The 22,164-nt window shown below is 44.5% G+C and overlaps 1 protein-coding gene across 1 annotated transcript in view; it reads right to left on the bottom strand.

The window, feature by feature from the left end:
• The window catches only part of LOC145358916 (la-related protein 6-like), a 65,321-nt gene extending 43,638 nt beyond the window's left edge, over positions 1-21,683 (bottom strand). Inside the window, exon 1 of the mRNA XM_080213291.1 lies at positions 21,602-21,683. Coding sequence (XP_080069417.1) covers positions 21,602-21,683 — 82 coding nt within the window. The remainder of the gene's footprint in view (positions 1-21,601) is intronic.
• Between the last annotated feature and the right edge of the window lie 481 nt (positions 21,684-22,164).

Below are 22,164 nucleotides of genomic sequence, written 5' to 3'. Positions count from 1 at the left end.
GAATTTTACAAGATTTTTATCTAAGTGTCCAGCTAGTATGAAAACGGGAGAGTTCTTGGTCCATTTTTTCAGGTGGATTTTCATGCCCAATCTTATGCACTCCTGTCTCTGAAATTTTGTGCCAGGCCTTTTACTGGCCACAAGACAGTGGGTGGGGTTTAACTCACCAGCACATCAGATCAGAGCCACAAACTGTGCATGCTCAGAAAGTGAAAAATAAAGCTGCTGTCCTGGCAGAACCCTCCCAGGACAGATACAACCTCTTCCCACCCATCCCCATGGACATCAGAGCCCACACCATGCCCCAGACCCATTTGCAACATAGCCTCTTCATCACCCCCTGGTCCTAATGGCTGCCTGACATAACCCCTCTCTCTATCTCTGTCTCTCTTTCTGTCCCTTGCCTCGTGATCATCACAGAAGCACAAATTCCCTCCCTGCCCCATCAGCACACCTGCAACTGCTGACTTGGCTCCCCTTCCATGGTAATAAGGCAAACTAGAATCCCTACAGTACAGAAGGAGGCTATTTGGCCCTTCGAGTCTGTACCAACCACAATCCCACCCAAGCCCTATTCCTGTAACTCTCATTTATTCTGCTAATCTCCTTGACATGGGGTCAATTTAGCATGGCCAATCAATCTAACCTGCATATCTTTGGACAAAATGTTCTTTAATGTACAAAAATAGTAGAGTACTCAGTGCTTTGGTTCTATGGCGAGGCCTATTTTGGCCATGATAATATTTTGGAGAAGGATGTTTTGTAAATAAACTAGATGATGATAAAAGAGCAAATTTGTGGAATCCAAGGATCAAGGACAAAAGTGATACCTCGATTAAATTCAAAAGCTGAAACAAACACATGGCTTAAAACTACATTAATTGAACTGAATTTAAGTGTTAATACAATGGATAAACATTAGAAGAACGATTATATAGAAAATGGCTTTATGAATAGAATTTAGAATTTTTGTATGATCCTGTTTCTCACAGGTTTTGCTTTCTAAAATGGACTTGTGGGCTGTCAATTTAGTACAAGAATGTAAAACATTTTAGTCTCTTCAAAATTTTAAGAGAAATTGACTTTCAACTATTAATTGTATTTAACAACAACTCCAAATGATAGATTTTAATAAGGAATAAAGCACCGGATCCAGAATAGAAGTCAAACATTCATAAAAGTCAGTGAAATATCTCAGGAAAGATACCATTTCAAAATGCATAATCATTTGTGATATTTTCAAAGTTTTCTAATGTGCATAATTATTACTTGAGCAAAATAATGCCTTGAAATGTAATAATTATGTGACAATCCAAGATAAACTGGCCTACTTAACGTAAAAGCTTGTGGTCCATGTGCAATTATTTTCTAACTGAAAGCTACAACATTATATGCTGTACAAACAACTTCGACATATGTAATGTGACAAAGTTTCAAAACATAACTCTTACACAGAAAATTTAAACAAAATATGGATTTAGAAGAGGAATTTGTTAGTTACATATAGTGCACACAAAAAGAAACCATTTTACTTTACATCATTGATCTTGGCTGATCAGGTTAACAAAGCTGTTCATGAAATATTAGTATACTTTTTACCTGTTCAATGCATGAGAAATGTTCAACAATTGGTGATTAAAGTAGCAAATCAGGACTTTCCAAGTTAATGTTCACCTTTTGTTTACTTGATTTAAAAGTTACACAGGTACAGAAGAAAAAGAGTTATATTATTGTTACATTAGAGGTGATTTTGATTTCTTCATGTGAACTGTTTTTTAATAACTCTGAATTGTTCAAGAGCAGCAAAAGAACTGCTTTAAACTCACTGGAATACCCTAATGGGCACCTGACTCACCCAAACTGCTTGCAGCTGATCTGCCCTAATAAGAGACAGATCCATAAAGACCCCAAGGATGGACAGACAGGCAGTACAGGAAGAAATGGCCTCTGGGAAGTCAGCACCCAGATTTTGTGAATCTGATCTGGCCAGGTTGCTGGAGGCAAGACAGGACCCCCTCTTCACCCAGCAGGACATTGTCCCAGAGGGGAGGAAATACAGCCTGGGAGGCTGTGGCCATGTGTGTTAGTGCCAGGAGAACTGGGAAGCAGTGCCAGAAAAAAATGGCTGACCCAATCTGGACAGCAAAGGACTGTTTAACCTCATCTGGCATCTTTCCCCTAAATGAACCCCAGAGATCGATCGATCTCTCGCTCGCTCTCTCTCTTCCCCCGCCCCTCCCCAGCCTGGTTCAAGAGTATCATAGGTTTTGCCCTCTGAGGGCACCTTCTGATAACCTGCAGGACTTCTGCCATCAGATTTTTCATGGCTCCTTCTGTCCCCACAGGAGAAGAATGCCATAACTGCCAGGAGAGGGGCCCCACCCCCTTTGAGGAGCCTGCGGGAGAGGAGGGGATGCAGACGATAAGTGACAGCATGGTCAGGCTGGAGTGTAGGAGAGAACACCTGCAAATCCTCCACTTTATGGAGAAATGTCAAGTAAGTTGCATGCAGCCCAGATTCTTCTCCCTTGCTTGCACTTAACCTTGTGTCCCGTGTTGCAGGAAGGGGCCCTGATATGCCTGGGCCATCAGGCACTGCGGCCCTCACTGCTGCTCCCATTCATCTTGCCATGACAGCTCAGAAGACTCCTCTGAAGAAGTCGATGAAGGGACCTCTGAGGACAGCACCAGTTTGGAGTCAGCTTCCATCTTGCAATTCACTATCCCAGAGATCTTTTACATCAGGGGGTCAAGTTAGTGGCAAGGCATCTGGGCCATTCTCTGGTGTGCATGACACATCTGTACATTGAGTGGAGGAGGGAATATCCAGGGTCTCTGGCATGTGGGGGCCTGCTGAAGCAAGGACTCACTGGCCCCAGATTACATGCTGGGCCTCAGCAGATGGAGATGCAGCAACAGAGACAGCAAACACAGGACAGCAATACTGGACCAACTGAAAGGTTGTTGGGAGGAGTCCCAAAACTTTCAGGCAGTCCAGCTATTGCCTATCTTGCGTGGTTCTCAGGCAAGCAATGCAAGGGTGGTGTGTGCAGAGGAAAGCCTGAGTGGCAGGTTCCAAGTGATGGCCGAGTCACAGCAAGCCACAGTGGAGTCCCAGAGGGCCATGACCCAGTCACAGCGAGCCACAACTGACGGCCTCAACAGGCTTCTTGAGATTCTGTGGCTCATGGCTGAGATGCTTGAGAACTTGCAGGAGATCCAGTGGACAGCGCTGAGACACAGCAGGTGACAGCAGCAGTCCTTGACAATGTGGCCCAGTCACAAAGGGCTATGGCTAAGGGGCTGCAGCGCATGACCCAATTTCAAGGCACAATGCTGCCATTGTTAGGCGGCCCCCAACTCAGGTGGCCATTGCAGAGGGCTCGACCACCACGGCTAGAATGCAAGTGGTCCTCCAGGACTGGCAGGGCCAAGTGTCCCATAGTGACCCAGGAGCCCACAGGAACCCTGGAGGAGAGGAAGGGCTCGAGCCCATGCCAGGGCCTTTCACCCAGGAGACTATAGCTGTAGCTATGCCTTCTGGCTCCCCACTTCTTGACTCTGGGACATCTCAGATGCAGAGGGATGAAAAGGGTGCCATGGATACATCCCAGACACCTAGAAGCCAGCCAGGGCCCTCAAGATCCAGGGCCTTGAGAGGACGATCAAGAGCATCACAGGCCATGGGGCACATGAGGCACCTGGCACCTTCCACCTCCAATGTACACCTTGGGGAGACACTGAGACACAGTGGTAGGCCATATAAAGTTAAGAAGTTGTAGTAGCACTAAGATAGCATGGATGAAGGGCAGCACTAGGTAGATGGAGTATTTAGGCACGTCAATGTTTTTGTTCATGTTTTTATGTTATCATTAAGACATTTTTATTGGCACCAATAAATGTTATTTCATCACCCACCTGTGATTAATTTGCCTTTAATTGGAATGTTCTTACCCTGACAGTCACCAGAAGGACCCTGCATATTGATGGAAGGGCCTCCCCCACTGACAACACCCTGTCCCTGAGAAAATGAAGGCATTCAAAAGAATCACTGGCTTTAGTGGGTGGCATGAACTGGCAACATGGCAGATGTTGTAACTTGGCATCTCCAGAACACGAGAGATTCCCTCCCCACCCCAGGGCCCTATATGGGGTTCTGTGATCCCACATAGGCCCATGTGCCAGCACGCATGTGGAGCACGATAGAATTCAGACTACTTTGCACCAGGGCGTTATCACAATGGTGCTTAGCAAGTTGTCATCACCCTCCTGCCTGCCAAAGAAATTCACAACACAGCATACCCAGGCCCATTACTCTGGTATAACAATATTGCAGGAGATTGTAGACTCTGCAGGAGGGAGGGCAGCTTGGGTAATAATGGAACCATGTGCAGCAACACACCTCTAACTTTGTTGATCAGGGCCAACCTCAAATGCCTGATCCTTGCTGCTGCCAGCCCTCTAGTGCCTGGGTGGTGTTGCTGTTCACCATTGTCCTCCTCCCCAGCAACACCTGGCTGGTTGGCCTCCGCATCCTCCTCCTCAATCCTCGCTGCTGTGCCAGGTTGTGTAGGGCACAGCACACCACCATAATGCAGGACAATATCAAGGGCTATGTTGGAGGGCCCCGTGGTACAGGCACCTGAACCACATCTTGAAGAGCCCTATGCACCACTCAATTATTGAATGGGTGGCAACGTGGGCCTCATTATATTGGGTCTACACCTCAGTCTCAAGCCGCCGCACAGGTGACATCAGCCAACTCTGAGGCAGGTACCCTATGACCCCCATGAACCATCCCTGTACCCTGGGGTCCTCCTCAAAAACCTCCAGGATATCAGAATTCCTCAATATGAAGTTGTTATGCATGCCGCCGGGGTGTCTGGCACAGACCTGCATTATGTTCAGCTGATGGTCATACACCAAATGCACCTTTATTGAATGCAAGCCCTTTCTATTCACGAATCTTCCTGGATTCCTGACTGGGGCCTGGAGGGCAACGTGGATGCAGTCTATAGCCCCTGTGTATTTGGCATCCCCGCAATGGCTGTGAATTCTGAAACCCAGGCTTCCCGAGTAGTAAGGCCTGGGTCTTCTCTGTCCATAATTCATCTTCTTGCTCCTCCTCAGGTCCAACAGCAATGAGGAGAACAGCAAGTTCAATAGGTTTCATGAGATGGCAAAAGCCCAGCAACACAGCCCCTCACAGGCCCCCAGCAACACAGCCCCCATTTCCCGCCCCTCCATCCCCCTCCACTAACACACACCCAGAACCCATGCATTAGTGACCATGGACACTGCTGCTTGACAGGTCCTCAGGCTGCAGCACTGCCACTTCAAAGAATTTCCAGCACAAACCCAACCTGCAACTGTGCTTCCTGCTGCCTGCACCAGAACCCAGAGGCATCCATAACACCCAACGTCTGTGCTCAGACTTGGGTCCATGCTATCAGTCTGAGTTTGGACTCTGATCAACAACAGCCCCCCCGACCCAAAACACAACATGTCCACTGCAAAACAACCCCCTCTGAGCAGTTTAAATGCAGAGACTTACCTCCTTGCTCGCCCTCACTGATCAAACGCTAAAATCCAAATTTTATTGAGGTATTTTCCAGACCAATCCAGTTGCAGTGAAAAGGGCTGTAAAAGCAAGTGAGCTGGAAGTATTGAGTGTGAAGCTCGCTAATGACATTATGATGAACACAAAAACATGTGAATTAATGTCTCACCCATTTTGGGCAGGGTCCCTATCGTGGCAATTTTTTTTTGTGTGATTAAAATGTGAATGGGTGCAAAAATGGACGCCGTTTCCACTAACCACTTTATGCCCAATTTTACAAAATTTTCCCACCGCAAAACTGGTGCACCAAGATCGTAAAATTCTGCCCAGTGTATCTCTTTTGTGAGAACAAAGAATTGGATTTAATTTTAATTTGAGTTGGTTTTTGGAGCAAGCACAGTGACTTTGTAACTTTGAGGGAAAAGAATAACATTGAGAAAATATATTTTTAATTTGTGACACTTTTCTCTACATTCTTTTTACCTTTTTTCATTCCAGCTTTTATTTTAAGGTAGCTGTGTTTGAATGTGAAAGCAGTTAATTTTATTCTTTTAACATATCTGATTAAGCCAAAGTAGTTTCACTAAAAGCTCTGAAAGAACTTACAATTGAAGCTCTGGACTCCAAAGAGTTCCATAATATGCTACCAAAGGGCATCCCAATGAAGTATAGTCATATTTCACAATTAGGTCTTCTTTTGCTGAATTTGGGCGAAACAACTTGTCTGGATCATAGGAATTCCTGAAAAGAATTTAATGTTATCAATATAAGCAGGATCATGGGCACAAAGATGCTTAGCAACAGAAATTTGATGCCTCAAATATAATAACTTGCATTTATATAGCACTTTAAAATTTCAAGAAGTTATACAAAAAGGAAAGTGTGGATGCCAAGCCAAAGAAGTGTTGGCCAAGATCCAGGTCATAGAAATAGATTTTAAGAAGGATTGTAAATGAGGAAATAGAAAGGAGAGATTGGGTTTACAGAGAAAATTCTGGATGTCAGCCAGAAGAATTTAAAGCTCTTAATTACTGAAGGACACCACTAACAGTTGGACCTGAGATGTCCAAGCTGAGAAGAAAGACAGAGGGAGCTTTAGATGCAAAATGGTACTAAACGCTGCAATTATCATTGAACATTCCCACTTCTAAACATATAGAGCTATCTACTGCACAGAAGGTGGCCATGTAGCCCATCAAGTTCATGCCAACTACCTGTGGGACAATTTAGTCAGTCCCAGTCTCCTCAATCCCTTTTTGAAATCATTCATTGTTTCTACATCCACCACTTTGAAGGTATTGAGTTTTAAGTCTTTACCACACACAAACCTATCCAGGTGTCTGATCTTTTGTGATCTAACAAATCTCACGGAAACATATTGTCCTTCTCACATGGGTTTCCAATCTTCAAAGTTCTTGCCTTGGAATTCTCTCCAACTCAAACAGCTTCAATAATGGTTTACCTTGCAGGGTCTCAATCCCACTTATGATTATATGAAGCAAAACAAGATTTGTTTGTAGTGGTCACAGATGAGTTGCACATTGAAGTGGTATCCTTACTGGTTAATGAATGTCATATGCTGTTTCCAGACAGCTTTGATTGTCACATGAGTGCAACTTATAATCTCTTTTACTTGGAAAATTTCATAAAGACTTCAAAGCTCACAGCTCTGACAGCCAGTCTTTCAGGATTGGTGGTGAATTTAACAAACTTGTCACCCCTTTTAAAAAGGGGCATTGATGACCTATCTGACGTGTATGAGTGACTGCCTCCGAGATGCCACTTATGTCCCCTGTGGAGTTCTATAATAATCAATGGTGTAAAAAAAGTCAATGCCATAGTGGCTTGAAGCAACTAGCATTGGGTTGTCTATAGTTCCATGTGGGTCATTGTTCCTCCTGAATGAACACACACCTTCAGTGACCTTCTTCCGTCGTCTTTACATTGCCTCTCAGGCATTTGCATGTAGTTGGTTTGTGCATAGAGTACTTGATGATGCTCCATTGCTTATCACTGCACTGTCCTATGTTTGGTTGCATGCTGAGCACTCTCCTCCTCCTCCTCCAGTGCTGCCTCTTGTTGGCCTTCTGCCTGTTGATGGAGATAACCCAAGGTGGTCCTGTCCCAGTTCCTCTCTTCCTCCACTTGAGCCTCTAACAATATTGGCTGATCCACACCCATGTAGTCTCCAGAAAATGAATTGCGTATAGAAGGCAGGCAATGATATATGCACATTGTTTGCATGGTCTTGCTTCCTCATCTTCCACCTGGCGTAAGTGGAAAAACCTGTGTCTTCCTCCTCCCATTTTATTCAGGTCTCATGCCCATTGATGCTGCAGTGTCCCTCAACAACCTGGACTGGGCAGTTATCATCCTCCACCACCCTTCGCAACCTCCCCTCCATCATTCTTGACCTATCCAACATTGTCTGCCTTCCCTCAATCATCTTTGGCTTTCCCAGCATCAACTTGAACTATTCTCAGTCACACTTGAAATTCTCTGTGATCCTCAACCCACCCTATGTTAACTGTGTCCTGTTCTCAGTGACCCTCAACTCGCCCTTAGTTGTCCCTTGACCTGCCCTCTATTGCCACTGACCTGTCGTTGATTAAACTTGACCTGCCCTCAGTCACTCTGGGATCTAGGCCTTCCTTTGTCCTCCAGCTCCCTCTCTCTGTCAGCCACAACCTGCAATACACAAAACTTCTCCCTCTCCCCATTTCAACAATTTTTACCCAAAAAGAAAAGCAGTTCCTACTACTCCAAATTCACCAACAATTCAAAGACTATCTCACTTGCTTCATGTCAGATTTAACTGGTCATGAGCTGAAGGCACATGCTTCCCATGCACCTTAACTTAATTACAAATTTAATTTGTTTTAATGAGCCTTCACCACACACTAATGCATTTCAATTAGGCTCCTACCATTTGCCATTGGGAATTCCAATCTATCTCCAAGTTGCTGCTGATTTAATTTGCCAACTGTTTCCTGATGTTGGGAGGCTGAAATTTCATCTCCTGCCTAATTAAGTTCTTCCACCTGCCTCTTTCTGTTCGTTCAGTCACCAGTAAATTGTGCTTAAGAAATAAAGGTATAGATAGGGTGGATTCTCAGAGGCTATTTCCCAGGGCTGAAATGGTTGCTACAAGAGGACACTGGTTTAAGGCGCTGGGGAGTAGATAGAGAGGAGATGTCAGGGTTAAGTTTTTTACTCAGAGGGTGGTGAGTGAGTGGAATTAGCTGCCATCGGTAGTGGTACAGATAAGAACATAAGAAATAGGAGCAGGAGTAGGCCATCTAGCCCTTCGAGCCTGCCCCGCCATTCAATAAGATCATGGCTGATCTGTCGTGGCTCAGTTCCACATTCCTGCCCTCTCCCCATAACCCTTAATCCCCTTGCCTATCAAAAACCTATCAACCCGCGTCTTAAAAATATTTAGCGAGGCAGCCCCCACCACTTCAACGGGCAGAGAATTCCAGAGATTCACCACCCTTTGAGTGAGGAAGTTCCTCCTCAACTCCGTTCTAAACCAACCCCCTTTATCTTGAGGCTGTGCCCTCTAGTCCTACTGTCCTTTCTGAGCGGGAAGAGCCTCTCCACCTCTATCCTATCCATCCCATTCATCATCTTATATGTCTCAATGAGATCTCCCCTCATTCTTCTAAACTCTAACGAGTACAAGCCTAGTTTATTCAGCCTCTCCTCATAGTTCAACCCCCTCAACTCCGGTATCAGCCTAGTAAACCTCCTCTGCACTCCCTCCAAGGCCAAAATATCCTTGCGTAAGTGCGGCGACCAAAACTGCACACAGTACTCCAGCTGCGGCCTCACCAGTGCCCCGTACAGCTGCAGCAAGACCTCCCTACTTTTATATTCAATCCCCCCCGCTATGAAGGCCAGCATCCCATTCGCCTGCCTGACCACCTGCTGCACCTGTAGGCTGGGTTTTTGAGACTCATGCACAAGGACCCCGAGGTCCCTCTGCACCGTCGCATTCTGCAGTTTTTCGCCATGTAAGTAATAGTCCTTCCTACCATTATTCCTACCAAAGTGGACCACCTCACATTTGCCAACATTTAAATTCCATTTGCCAGTTCCTGGCCCATTTGCCCAGCCTATCTAGATCCTTCTGCAGACTCTCTACACCCTCCGCACAATTTGCCGTTCCACCAATCTTGATGTCATCAGCAAATTTCGACACCATACACTCGGTTCCTTCCTCCAGATCATCTATATAAATGGTAAATAGCTGAGGCCCCAGCACCGACCCCTGGGGCACTCCACTAGTCACCAGCCTCCAATCCGAATAGCACCCATTGACCCCCACTCTCTGCCTCCTATTTGACAGCCAATCCTCTATCCACGAGATGAACTAGCTGAGGTCTTTTAAGAGACTTCTGGATGAGTACATGGAATTTAATAGGATTGAGCATTATACATAGGCCTGGTAGGTATGGATATGATCGGTGCAACTTGTGGGCTGAAGGGCCTGTTTGTGCTGTGGTGTTCCATGTTCTATAAATGAAATATAGCTGCAATAAGTGAAAGGAAGAAAGTTTTGGTACTCCATGGTTATGTCTTCACAGGACAGTAATTAATTCATTATTGCAGGAGGCGGCACTATTGTTGACAAGATGTGCATCTAATTTGGAACAATTACTTGGGTTTGTAAGAAAGAGACAAGGTGACTGAGTCATCACTACAACATACCAGTGAAATTGCTATTTGCGTTCTCAAGGATTCTTTCACAATGTTAGTTACACTTTGGAAAACAATTGGACTCTACATAAACATTAAGTAAGGATGCTATAAATTCTGGTCACATTTTATCATTGAAACTTTTGCCTTTGTGCTTAACACAAAAATTATTTAAGGTCTGCAGCATGGAACTTAAGTGTAATTATCTAACCAATTGATAAGAAAAAGCTGGTGTGATTGCAGACTTCCAAGCTTCTCGAATGGTCATCCAATTTAAAGAAACTCGCTGAGTATTTCCAAGGTACACAGGGAGAACAATGTCAACAAGTGAGCAGGGAATAAGGAGTGCAGTACCTTCTTCAAAACTGCTGACCATTTTGATTGTAATATGAAGATGGCCTGATATCTAGCTTGCAAAGAACCCAAGGATAGAGAAACACTGAATTCCATATCTATTAGAACAATTTTGGTCATAGCATTCAACATTCAAACCATGCTTATTGAAAGTTCACATAATGATTGTCTGCAAGTTGAATGGACTTGCAAGAATCAGCAGTGTGAAATTACAGTTCAGATGATGTGCAAGGCATTCCCATTTGTTAGGTAAGGTATCACAAGATCTGCGCAAGAGCACTTTGTGCTTTCATTGAAGTTTCCCAGATAATTGAGATAGGTTAAATGCTGACAAAATATGCAATTAATAATCTAGTTTGGGAATGATCCTGTCAGGCAGGAAATCTAGCCCAGTACCTCAATCTCATTCATTCAGCTCCTAAATACTGTTCAGTGAAAGAAAAATAGTTAATACTCACTTTTTTATAGTATATGTGAAATTGTTGTGAAGAATTGATGGATCAAGTATTCCTTTGGTACATGCAGTCACTTTTCTATTTTGCAAAACCAAACCAAAAAAATATATAATGCCATATTTCTGTGGAAAATACAATATTGTCAACTAAAAATGTATTAACTCAAAAGATAAAGCAGCTTAGATATTCTGATTCCATGTTGGTTGGAAACTGAGAACTCAGCAAAATGGTGGGTGTTGGGAAATTTACCAACTCATATGGAGATGCAACCAAGAATGAAATAGATTGGCAACAAAACCAAGGAAAGGCAAAACAAAAGTCGAGGTAGTGAATTAATTTAATGGGCCATTGACAGAATGATGTGTTAGGGTACAAAATCAGAAACCCCAACGCATATTATTAGGTTAGACTAGACCCCGACTATTTGCTATTTTGGCATTCATATGAGGATAATGCATTTCACTCTAGGTGTGATTACATTGACATATTAGGAAGCTTTTATCAAAACTAACTTTATTTAACAATACAGTTCAACTATAAAAAATAAGTTAGCTTAATATTTACCAATTGAACAATACTTAAAAATTACAAGATAATGTTCTTAACTGCTAACCTATCCCTGTGCATTCCAGGTCAAATAATATTCTTCTTATAGACTTAAAACTTTTCTTCAAAATTAATTAGTAAACACAGGCTTACGTGCTTGTAATTAAATTGCTGTTCTAGAGCTCTGAGAGATGCATCTTGCTCCTTTCAAGACTATACAGAATCTGACTGTTTCAAAACAAAAGAGAACTGTGTGTTTTCCCTGCATGCTTCGCTCCTCCCATAAAGCATGTGACTTCTTTGGAATAGAGTGAATGAAAACTCCGGCGTTCATGTCATAAGAGATGAGTGCCTGTTTGATGCATCCCTGCCCACGTTAGAAACTGAGATGGAGGAACCAGACCTGGCACTGAAATGCTGCAAGGGACCCATGAGGCGCACAAACCATTGAGGCTCCTCTGACTTTAGGGGGGAGGAGTGTAATGACCTCAACAAGTCCCATGAGATTGTTCTTGGAGTATGAACTCCCGATTGAGGTAATGATTGCTTGCCCAATCAGGGAGTCTCAACTGTATATATGTATTGAAGTGTATCAGGACTACTGATACTCTGGATTCTGACTTTGTACGTGAAGTACTCTTAGGAGTGGAATTGAGTTTGTAAATAAAGAAAATCTGGTGAAGGTTGTCGGCCTCTGAGGAATTATTTCAGGGCCCTTGGATAGTGAGAAGAAGGTATAGGGACAGGTGTTGCACCTTCTACAATTGCATGGAAAGGTACCATGGAAAAGGGATGAATGCATGCAGATAATGGAAGAGTGGATCAAAATGTCACGGAGGGAGTGGTCTCTGTAGAATGCTGATGGAGGGGATGAGAGGAAGTTGTGTTTAGTGGTGGCATCATGCTGGAATTTGCAGAAATGGTAGTGGATGATCCTTTGAATGCGCAGGATGGTGGGGTGAAAAGCGAGGACAAGAGGGGTCCTGTCATGGTTCTGCGAGGAAGTGGAAGTGGTGAGGGTAGATGTGCAGGAGATGGGTCAGACATGATAGAGTGCCCTGTCAACCACACTGGGGAAACCCTTGGTTGAGGAAAAAGACAAACATGGTAGAAGTTTTGTTTTCAAAGGTGGCATCAGCAGACAAATGTGGTGGAGGCAGAGAATCTGGGACAATGGAATGGAGTCTTGAGGAGGCAGGGTGTGGGGAGCTGTAGTCAAGGTAGCAGTGGAAGTTGGGGGGTTTGTGATGCATATTGGTGTTCAGACTGTTGCCAGGAATGGAGACGGACAGGCCAAGAAGGGGAAGGGAACTGTTGAAGATAAACCATGTGAAGGTGATTGAGGTGCAAAGTGGAAGCAAAATTGATAAAAATTTCCCAGGTCTACACAAGACAATGAAGCAGCACAGATAGAGTCATTGATGTAACAGAAAAAGAATTGTAGGGGAGAGCCTTAGTAAGACTGGAAGGAGGAATATTTGATATACCTCACAAAAAGACAGGCATAATTGGGGCCCATGGATACCCATAGCCACACTTTTTTTATTTGCAGGAAGTGAGATAAGTTAAAGAGTTGCGGGGGGGGAGCGGTTTTTCAACTTCAACACACCTGGCACAGATCATGTTTATACCCAGAATGTAGCATCCATGCCTAAAAATCGGCTTTGCACCCTACGCAATCATCTTGGTTCCTTTCCAATGGTGCAAACTGAATCATTCCCAGAAAGAGTGCGATGCTGATTAACATATTTTTAGGTAGCATTAAAATATGTATAACTCGTTTGACTCCCAATGCATGAGATCTTAGACCTTTGGATGTGGCACAGGAACTGTAGGAATCAGTATTGGTCTCCACTAATGGAGACCTGGCACAATGGCCATGCCAGGAAGCTCATTGAAGCCCTTGGTTGGTTGGGGACATGGCTGGACAGTGCCCACTGATGTCTTGGCAGTGCCCACTGAGCACCTTGGCAGTAGCCACCAGGCATCTGGCAGTGCTAGTTGCACACTGCAAATGTGCCAGGGACTTATCAAAGGGCGGGGCCTGAGTGAGGGCTATGACAGGGGGCTATGCAAGGGGGAGTCATGCAGAGGGTTGTTAAAGCATGGATCAGGTCAGGGGACACGATGGGAGGGTATCCCAGGGGTTAGGCAGTGCACCCATCAGGAGGGTCCCATTGCCCTGATGTCATTGACTTGTGTGGGTGGAGGGGGGAAGGGAGGGAGGGAGGGGGTCTCCAAGTACACTGTGAGATTTAGGGTGCTTTTGCAGAACAGCACCCGACTGCACTGAAGCTGGGCTCACCAGTGTGTTTAGGACCCACCCCCCAGTACTAGCATGCACCTCACCACTCTCCAAAAAAGTGGTGTGTGGAACAATTGCAGTGCAGAATGCACCTAAGAGACTGCTGCAGATCGCTCTGCAATTCTCACCGTTATGATACTTCGAAAACAATTCTTCAACATCTCAGTGCTAATCCTGGAGAATAGCATGCAGGCCTAAAAATCCATTTGGCACCTGGCGCCAAGATGATTCTCTAGGCCCCTTCCTAATGGCGCAAAGATTGTGTACAGAAAGGACATGAGTCTGATTAACATATTTAAAATAATATTTAAATATGCATAGCCCAAAACATAGAATTCACTGGCCTTCGGGTGCAGCACGATAGCAGCAAGAATCACCACTGAACTCTACTAGAGGACACCTGGTTTGATGGTCATACCGGGGGCTTGATCGTCACTGAAGCCCCAGAGGGTCGATGGCATGGTTGGGCAGTACCCAACAAGCAGTACCACCTGTGAGGGGTCCACTTGGTTCAACTGGTATACAAATAGTGCTTGGCAGTGGCCATCTGACAGCTTAGCAGTGGCCAATGGGCACCCTGCCAATGCCAGTTGGGATTCACCAGTGTGCCAGGGCAGTGCTGAAGGAGTGGGGTCTGAGTGCAGGCCATCAGTGGGGGGCTGTGCGGGGGTGGGTCAGAGGGGAGTGGATCGTGCAGGGGTGGATCGTGCAGGGGTGGATCGTGCAGGTGATTCTAATGGGACAAATATGTTGGAAGTCAGGCAGGGGGACCCATCGGGAGGGCCCTGATGCCAGCAACGCATGTACCAAAGTCCTGGGGGGGGAGCATGCCGCTAATGAGGGGGATTAGATCCCAAAGTCTGTGGGTTGAGGAAAAGGGTCTCCCAGTGCACTCTGAGATCAGGTTACCCTTGAGAAATGGCACCTGAATACTCAGAAGCCAGGCTCACCGGTATGTTTAAACTACTAGTTTAAGGGCAATAAATGTTGCCCAGTGATGCCCACATTGCCTGAACGATTAAATGAAAAAAAATTATTTTATCTCATAGGAGCCCTTCAGTCATCTGTGTCTCATCTGTCCATATGTTCTTCACGTCACAGGTGCCTTGTACTTTGTTCTTTGCTTATTGGTTTGCCAGTTTCTTTTGCTTTGAGTTTGGTTCTTCTGCAGGGCAGAGAATGTCTTGCACTTGTGATCGATCAGTTCATTAATATCTTGATCATTTTCATCAAACCAAACCAATCCTGATGTTTTCTGTTAGAAAATCTAAATGTCTCTTTGCAGGCATCGATTATATTGGATTCCAGGAACATCCCAATGCCGTAGACACTCATCTGATCTGATCTTGGTGGATGTCTGGGAATTCTCATCAACTGGCCTCAGCTTTGCAGATCCAAATGCACACCAAGTACACTCAGATGAAGCTTGTCTGGCACAGCTTGACAGCCACACACAATTTTAGGCATGGTAGAGAGAGTCAGAGAGAGTTATGTTAGCCTTTCTTTTTCAGTTTGTTGCCCAACAAAACTGTCTTCAAAACCAATAGGTTCACAACTTATGTCTTTTTTTCTCTCCCATGTGACTTACAACAAGTTACCAATCTCCTTTGCTCCATTAAAATTCCCACAACTCATCAATTAAAGTGATTGCAGTTTGTCCTCAACTACCATAAAAGGCCAGGTGATTTCTTGGGAGAAGCCTGCTTGTTGACAGTATCAAGGTGAACATTTGACCTTTAAAAACAATTCCAGGTCAACCCACAAATGTAGAAACCACGCCACGTCCTGCCATTTTGTAAAAGAAAGATTCAATCTTGAGAGATACGATTCTACCATCGGCATCTAGATAGAGCTAGACATTTGCACTGACTGCTGCTATCCAGTCAGGTCAGAAGACGTGAGGAAATCTTTTGTTAAGGGAATGCTAAGGGGATCTTTTCTTGCCCCTTCTCCCCAAAAAGAAGTAAGCCTCGTCTGATGAGGCTAGACGCCCATCTTGTAATTGCTGCCTTTGTGTTAGACTAGAAACTTCCATACAACACAATTCTGCTCCCATCGACATTTTCTCATCAGATCTGCTTGGAAAGATATGCGTGACATCTTTTAACATGGAGAAACCATTGCACACCAATTTTCACACATGAAACATTGATCTGATGGCAAGGAAACCAAAATATCCTCTTATGGGGCAATCTCGAACAAGAGGTCACAGGTATAGGTTGAGAGGCGGTAGATTTAAAACTGAGACAAGAAAGAATTACTTCTCACAGAGGGTGGTGAATTTGTAGTGCTCAGTACCGCATAGAGTGGTGGAGGCTGAATTTTTTAATCGTTTCAAGAAGAAGATGGATATATTTCTAATAAGACAGATAAGGGGATATGGGGAACAGGTGGGGAGATGGAGTGAGACCAGGGAGAGATCAGCCATAACCTGATTGAATGGAGGAGGAAGCTCGAAGGACTGAATTTGCCTACTTCACCTAATTACTATGTTCCTGAGATATCGGAGGGTTTATTCTGCTACAGCTTTCATCTGCCACAGCAGTTGTTGAGATATTCCAGATGCACACCTTCTTCTATTTGTTCTGCCGTTGAGGATTTGTTTTTCAGGACCTCATCAGTGGATGGTTTCTAGGGTATCTATCATGCCATCACGGTGACAAAAGTGATTCAGGACATAAGAATTCCAACTGTACTACACCTTGTTTTAATCAATTTTTTCTTGCTCATTTATCAAGATCCACAGCAAGGATGTTGGTGGGCTTTGGAACACGCCTATCCATGCACTTAAAATGGATAATGCAATAACACAAGGTGGATCTGGAAAATCCTGCCCTCAGTCATCCTGAGTCCTAGTCCTCTGAGTCACCTTTATTTGAGCCGGGAAGTCAACTTATAGGCTGGTTACAAGGAATATCCTCTATGGACATGTTTCATGACTCCTGTCATGAATGGTGCCACAGCTGTAGGGTGCTGACTGACCTGTTCCGGAGGCTGCTGTTCTCTCAGTCCTCATGCACTAACACTGTTTCATCTGTTAATCAGTCATTGCATATGCATTGGACACATAAAGCAGGATTTTTCACTTCCATTTGCAAAGGGCTGGTTCAGCAGTGAGAATGGAAAGTGTTGTGAAAAGGCCTTAGTTGTGTTTATGCTGATATAAATGCAGGACACAATCGTCCTCTTCCCTATCAGTGGTGGGCTATGTTTTCTACTGTTCAATGTCAGGAACCTCTGGCCCAAATGCCATGTCAAATAATGCATCCACACAACTGTGATGTCTGAATGATGCTATGTATGACTGGTTTTAAAAGACATTCACCTGACAAGTGATTCCAATGGACCAAGTTGAGCGAAAGGCCTTAGAGTGAAGTTTGAGACAATGCCTGTGCCTGAGATAAGAAATCAGGGTGCAGTAGAGTGGTCAAAGCAGTCACCAGTTGGTTATGTGGTGTGGGTCAGAGCCGGTGTGCGTCATATCCAACCAGCATGGGACCAGAGGACTGCTGTAGCCATATAAGTCTCACACGTCACCTGACGAAGAGTTTAACCTCGAAAGCTTGTGAGTTTACTATCAAATAAATCAGTTGGACTTAAACCTGGTGTTGTCAGACTTCTTACTCTTACACTTACCAAACTGGCACACTCTTTCCTTGTTGCACTCTTGTTAATTTGTATTTCTGACTGGGTTTAAATTTTAATCAAAAATGTTTCTCCTATTTACCTTTAATCTGACAGCAACTTAAAATAGATAATTCAAATTAGCAGTTACTTATCAACCAATGAACTTATGGTTTTCCTGTGATGTCACTGTTTTGTTCACTCTTGTTTATAGTGAGCTCCTTCACCACGTCTCCCTTCCCTTCCCGTTGTTTTAACTCACTGGGTCCACCTCTCTCCCTGTGCCCTTTTTTGAAGTCTCACCCCTCTCTTTTCCCGTTCTTTATTGAAATCTCACCTCTCTCTCAATCTCGCTCTTTATTGAAGTTTTGCCTCTCTCCCTTTCTCTTTCTTGCTCTTTATTAATGTCTTGTTCTCTCTGCACTGAAATTTCACCTCTTTTTCTCACTCTTCTGAATGGTGTTTGCACTGTCCGTCACTACGCTGGACTGATTATCTTGCTAACAGACCTAATCCAGAGAGCAGATATATTACTTCAAGGTGGACCTCCACTTCATCCAGTAGTCTCTCCAGGGGTATGTGGCAGAACTTGGGTGTAAAGTGTTACCTGAGCCTGACAGACATCTCTTCTCAACAAACTGCTTTAAATGTAAGATGTCTGTCTCCAAAGGCAGCCTCATGGTTTTTTTTTATTCATTCCAGGGACATAGGCATTGCTTGCTGGCCAACCATCCCTAGTTGCCCTTGAGAGAGTGACAGTGAGTTGCTTTCTTGAATCGTTGCAGTCCATGCTCTATGGCTTGACCTACAATGCCGTTAGGGAGGGAATTCCAAGATTTTGACCCAGTGACTGCGAAGGAATGGCGATACATTCCCAAGTCAGGATGGTGAGTGGCTTGGAGGGAAACTTACAAGTGATGGTGTTCCCATGTACCTGCTGCCCTTTTCCTTCTAAACGGAAGTGGTCGTGGGTTTGAAAGGTGCTGTCCAAGAATCTTTGATGAATTGCTGTAGTTCATCTTGTAGATAGTACACACTGCTGCTACCGAGCATCTGGGAGGGTGGAGGGAGTGGATATTTGTGGATGTGGCCAATCAAGCGGGTGCTTTATCCTGAATGGTGTCAAACTTCTTGAGTGTTATTGGAGCTGCACCCATCCAGGCAAGTGGGGAGTATTCCATCAGACTCCTGACTTGTGCCTTGTAGATGGTGGATAGACTTTCAGGAGTCAGGAGGTGAGTTTCTCGCCGCAGTATTCCTAGCCTCTGACCTGCTTTTGTCGCTACTCTGTTTATGTGGTGAGTCCAATTGAATTTCTGATCAACGGTAATCCCAAGGATGTTGACAGTGAGAGATTCATTGATAATAACACCACTGAAGGTCTAGAGGCAGTGGTTAGAGTGTCTCTTATTGGTGATGGTCATTGACTGACATTTGTATGGCTCAAATGTTACTTGCCACTTGTCAGCCCAAGCCTGGATATTGTCCAGACCTTGTTGCAGTTAAACATACACTGTTTAAGTATCTCAGGAGTCGCAAATAGTGCTGAACATTGTACAATCATTGGTGAACACTTCTGCCGTTATGGTGGAGGGAAGGTCATTGATAATGCAGCTGAAGATTGTTGGGCCTAGAACACTATCCTGAGGGACTCCTGCAGAGATGTCCTGGAGCTGAGATGACTGACCTTCCACAACCACAACCTATGTACCAGGTATGACTCCAACCAGCAGAGTGTTTGCCCCTGAGACCTACTGATTCCATTTTGCTATGGGTCCTTGATCCACACTCAGTCGAATGCAACCTTGATTTCAAGGGCTGTCACTTTTACTTCACCTCTGGAATTCAGCTCTTTTGTCCATGTTTGAACAAAGACTGTAATGAGGTCAGGAGCTGAGTGACCTTGGTGAAACCCAAACTGTGTGCCTATGAGCAGGCTATTGCTGAGCAGGTGCTGCTTGATACACTGTTGATGACTTGTTCCATCACTTTACTGATGATCGAGAATAGACTGATTGGACAGTGATTGGCTGGGTTGGATTTGGTCTGCTTTTTGTATACAGGACATATCTGGGCAATTTTCCATACTATTGGGTAGATGCTAGTGTTGTAAGTAGATGCCAGTGTACTGGAAGAGCTTGGCTAGGGGAGTGGCAAGATCTGGAGTACAAGTGGAGTGAATCAAATTGTCTGGAGACTAGCATCTGAGTTGCTGGGGATCACTAGAGGAGGCCAAAATGGATCATCCACTTGGCACTTCTGGCTGAAGATTGCTGTAAGTACTTCAGCTTTATCTTTTACATTGATGTGCTGGGCTCCTCCATCATTCAGGATGAGGATATTTGTGGAGCCTCCTCTCCTCCAGTGAATTGTTTAAACGTCCACCACCATTCATCACTGAATTTGGAAGGACTGCAGAGATTAGATCTGATCTGTTGGTTGTGGAATCACTTAACTCTGTCTATCCCTTGTCGTTTCTGCTATTGTACATGCAAGTAGCCCTGTTTGATAGCTTCATCAGGTTGACATCTCATTTTTAGGTATGCCAGGTGCTGCTCCTGGCATGGCTTCCTGCACTCTCCATTGAACCACAGTTGATCCCCTGGCTTGATGGTAATGGTTGAGTGGGGGATATGCCACGCCATGAGGTTGCAGATTGTGCCAAGAAATTCCTTCTCGTCTCTATTTTAGAGGATTGTCCCTTTAGCCTGAGGTTGTGCCCTCTAGTTCTAGTTTTTCCTAGTAGTGGAATCATCCTTTCCACGTCCACTCTATCCAGGCCTCACAGTATCCTGCAAGTTTCAATAAGATCCCCCCCCTCATCCTTCTAAACTCCAACAAGTACAGATCGGAGTCCTCAACCATTCCTCATATGATAAGCTCTTCATTCCAGAGATCATTCTTGTGAATGTCCTCTGGACCCTTTCCAAGACCAGCACATCCTTGCTTACATAAGGCACCCAAAACTGTTCACAGTATTCCAAATGAGGTCTGACCAGAGCCTTATACAGCCTTAGAAGTACATCCCTGCTCTTGTATTCCAGCCCTCGCGACATGAATGCTAATATTGCATTTGCCTTCCTAACTGCTAACTGAACCTGCATGTTGACCTTAAGAAAATCTTGAACAAGGACTCCCAAGTCCCTTTGTGTTTCTGATTTCCTAAGCAGTTCCCTATTTAGAAAATAGGCTTTGCCTCCATTCCTCCTTCCAAAGTGCATAGTCTCACACTTTTCCACATTGCATTCCATCTGCCACTTCTTGGGCTGCTCTACTAACCTGTCCAATGCTTTCTTCAGCCCCCCTGCTTCCTCAGTGACCACCTGTCCCTCTACATATCTTTGTACCATCTGAAAACTTAGCATCAGTGCCTTCAGTTCCTTCTTCCAAATCGTTAATGTATATTGTGAAAGGTTGTGGTCCCAGCACCGACCCCTGAGGCACACCACTAGTCACTGGCTGCCATCCTGAAAAAGACCCCTTAATCCCCATTCTCTGCCTTCTACCAGTCAACAAATCCTCTGTCCAGGATTTTACCCTTAACACTATGGGCTCTTAACTTATTTAACACTCTCCTATGCAGCACCTTGTCAAAGACCTTCTGGAAATCTAAATAAATATCGTCCATTGGTTCTCCTTTATCTAACTTCCCTATTACCTCCTCAAAGAACTCCAACAGATTTGTCAGACATCACCTCCCCTTGACAAAGTTTCAGTCCTATTTTATCATGTACTTCCAAGTACTCCACAATCTCATCTTCAATAACAGACTTTAAAATCTTGCCAATGACCGAAGTCAGGCTAACCAGCCTATAATTTCCCATCTGCTGTCTCCCTTCCTTCTTAAATAGTGGTGTTACATTAGCTACTTTTCAGCTCTCTGGGATCCTCCCTGCCTTCACTGATTCCTGAAAGATCATCACCAATGCCTCCACAATTTCTTCAGCTATCTCTTTTAGAACCATGGGGTGTAGTCCATCTGGTCCAGGTGATTTATCCACCTTCAGACCTTTCAGTTCCCAAAACCTTCTCCTTAGTGATGGGCACTGCACTCACCTGCGTCTCCTGACTTCGCTAGAGTTCTGGTGTTTTCCACCATGAAGACTGATGCGAAGTAACTATTCTGTTCCTCGGCCATTTCTTTGTTTCCTATTATTACTTCTCCAGCCTCATTTTCTACTGCTCCAATGTCTATTTTTGCCTCTCTCTTACCTTTTACATAAAGCTCTTCCTATCTTCTTTTATATTGCTAGCTAGCTTACACTTATATTTCATCTTCTCCCCCTTATTGCATTTTTAGTTGTACTCTGCTCACTTTTAACGGCTTCCCACTGATCCTTGCTACTTTGTATGCTTTTTCTTTTGCTTTTATGCTGTTCTTGCCTTCCATCGTCAGCCATGGATCCCTCATCCTCACCTTAGCGTGTTTCCTCCTCCTTGGGATGAATTTCTGTTATGCCTCCCGAATAAACCCCAATAGCTTCTGCTATAGCTGTTCCACTGTTTCCTCTGCTAGGCTCCCTTTCCAATCAACTCTGGCCAGCTCCTGCCTTATGTCTCTGTAGTTACCTTTATTTAATTGTAGTATCGTTATATCTGATTCCTCTCAAACTGCAGGG

This window comes from Carcharhinus amblyrhynchos, chromosome 26, assembly GCF_965287045.1.
Source record: "Carcharhinus amblyrhynchos chromosome 26, sCarAmb.v2.hapA, whole genome shotgun sequence".
Lineage (NCBI taxonomy): Eukaryota > Metazoa > Chordata > Chondrichthyes > Carcharhiniformes > Carcharhinidae > Carcharhinus > Carcharhinus amblyrhynchos.
The sequence above is the reverse complement of the archived record's forward strand: the minus strand, read 5'-3'. Positions and strand labels throughout refer to the sequence as shown.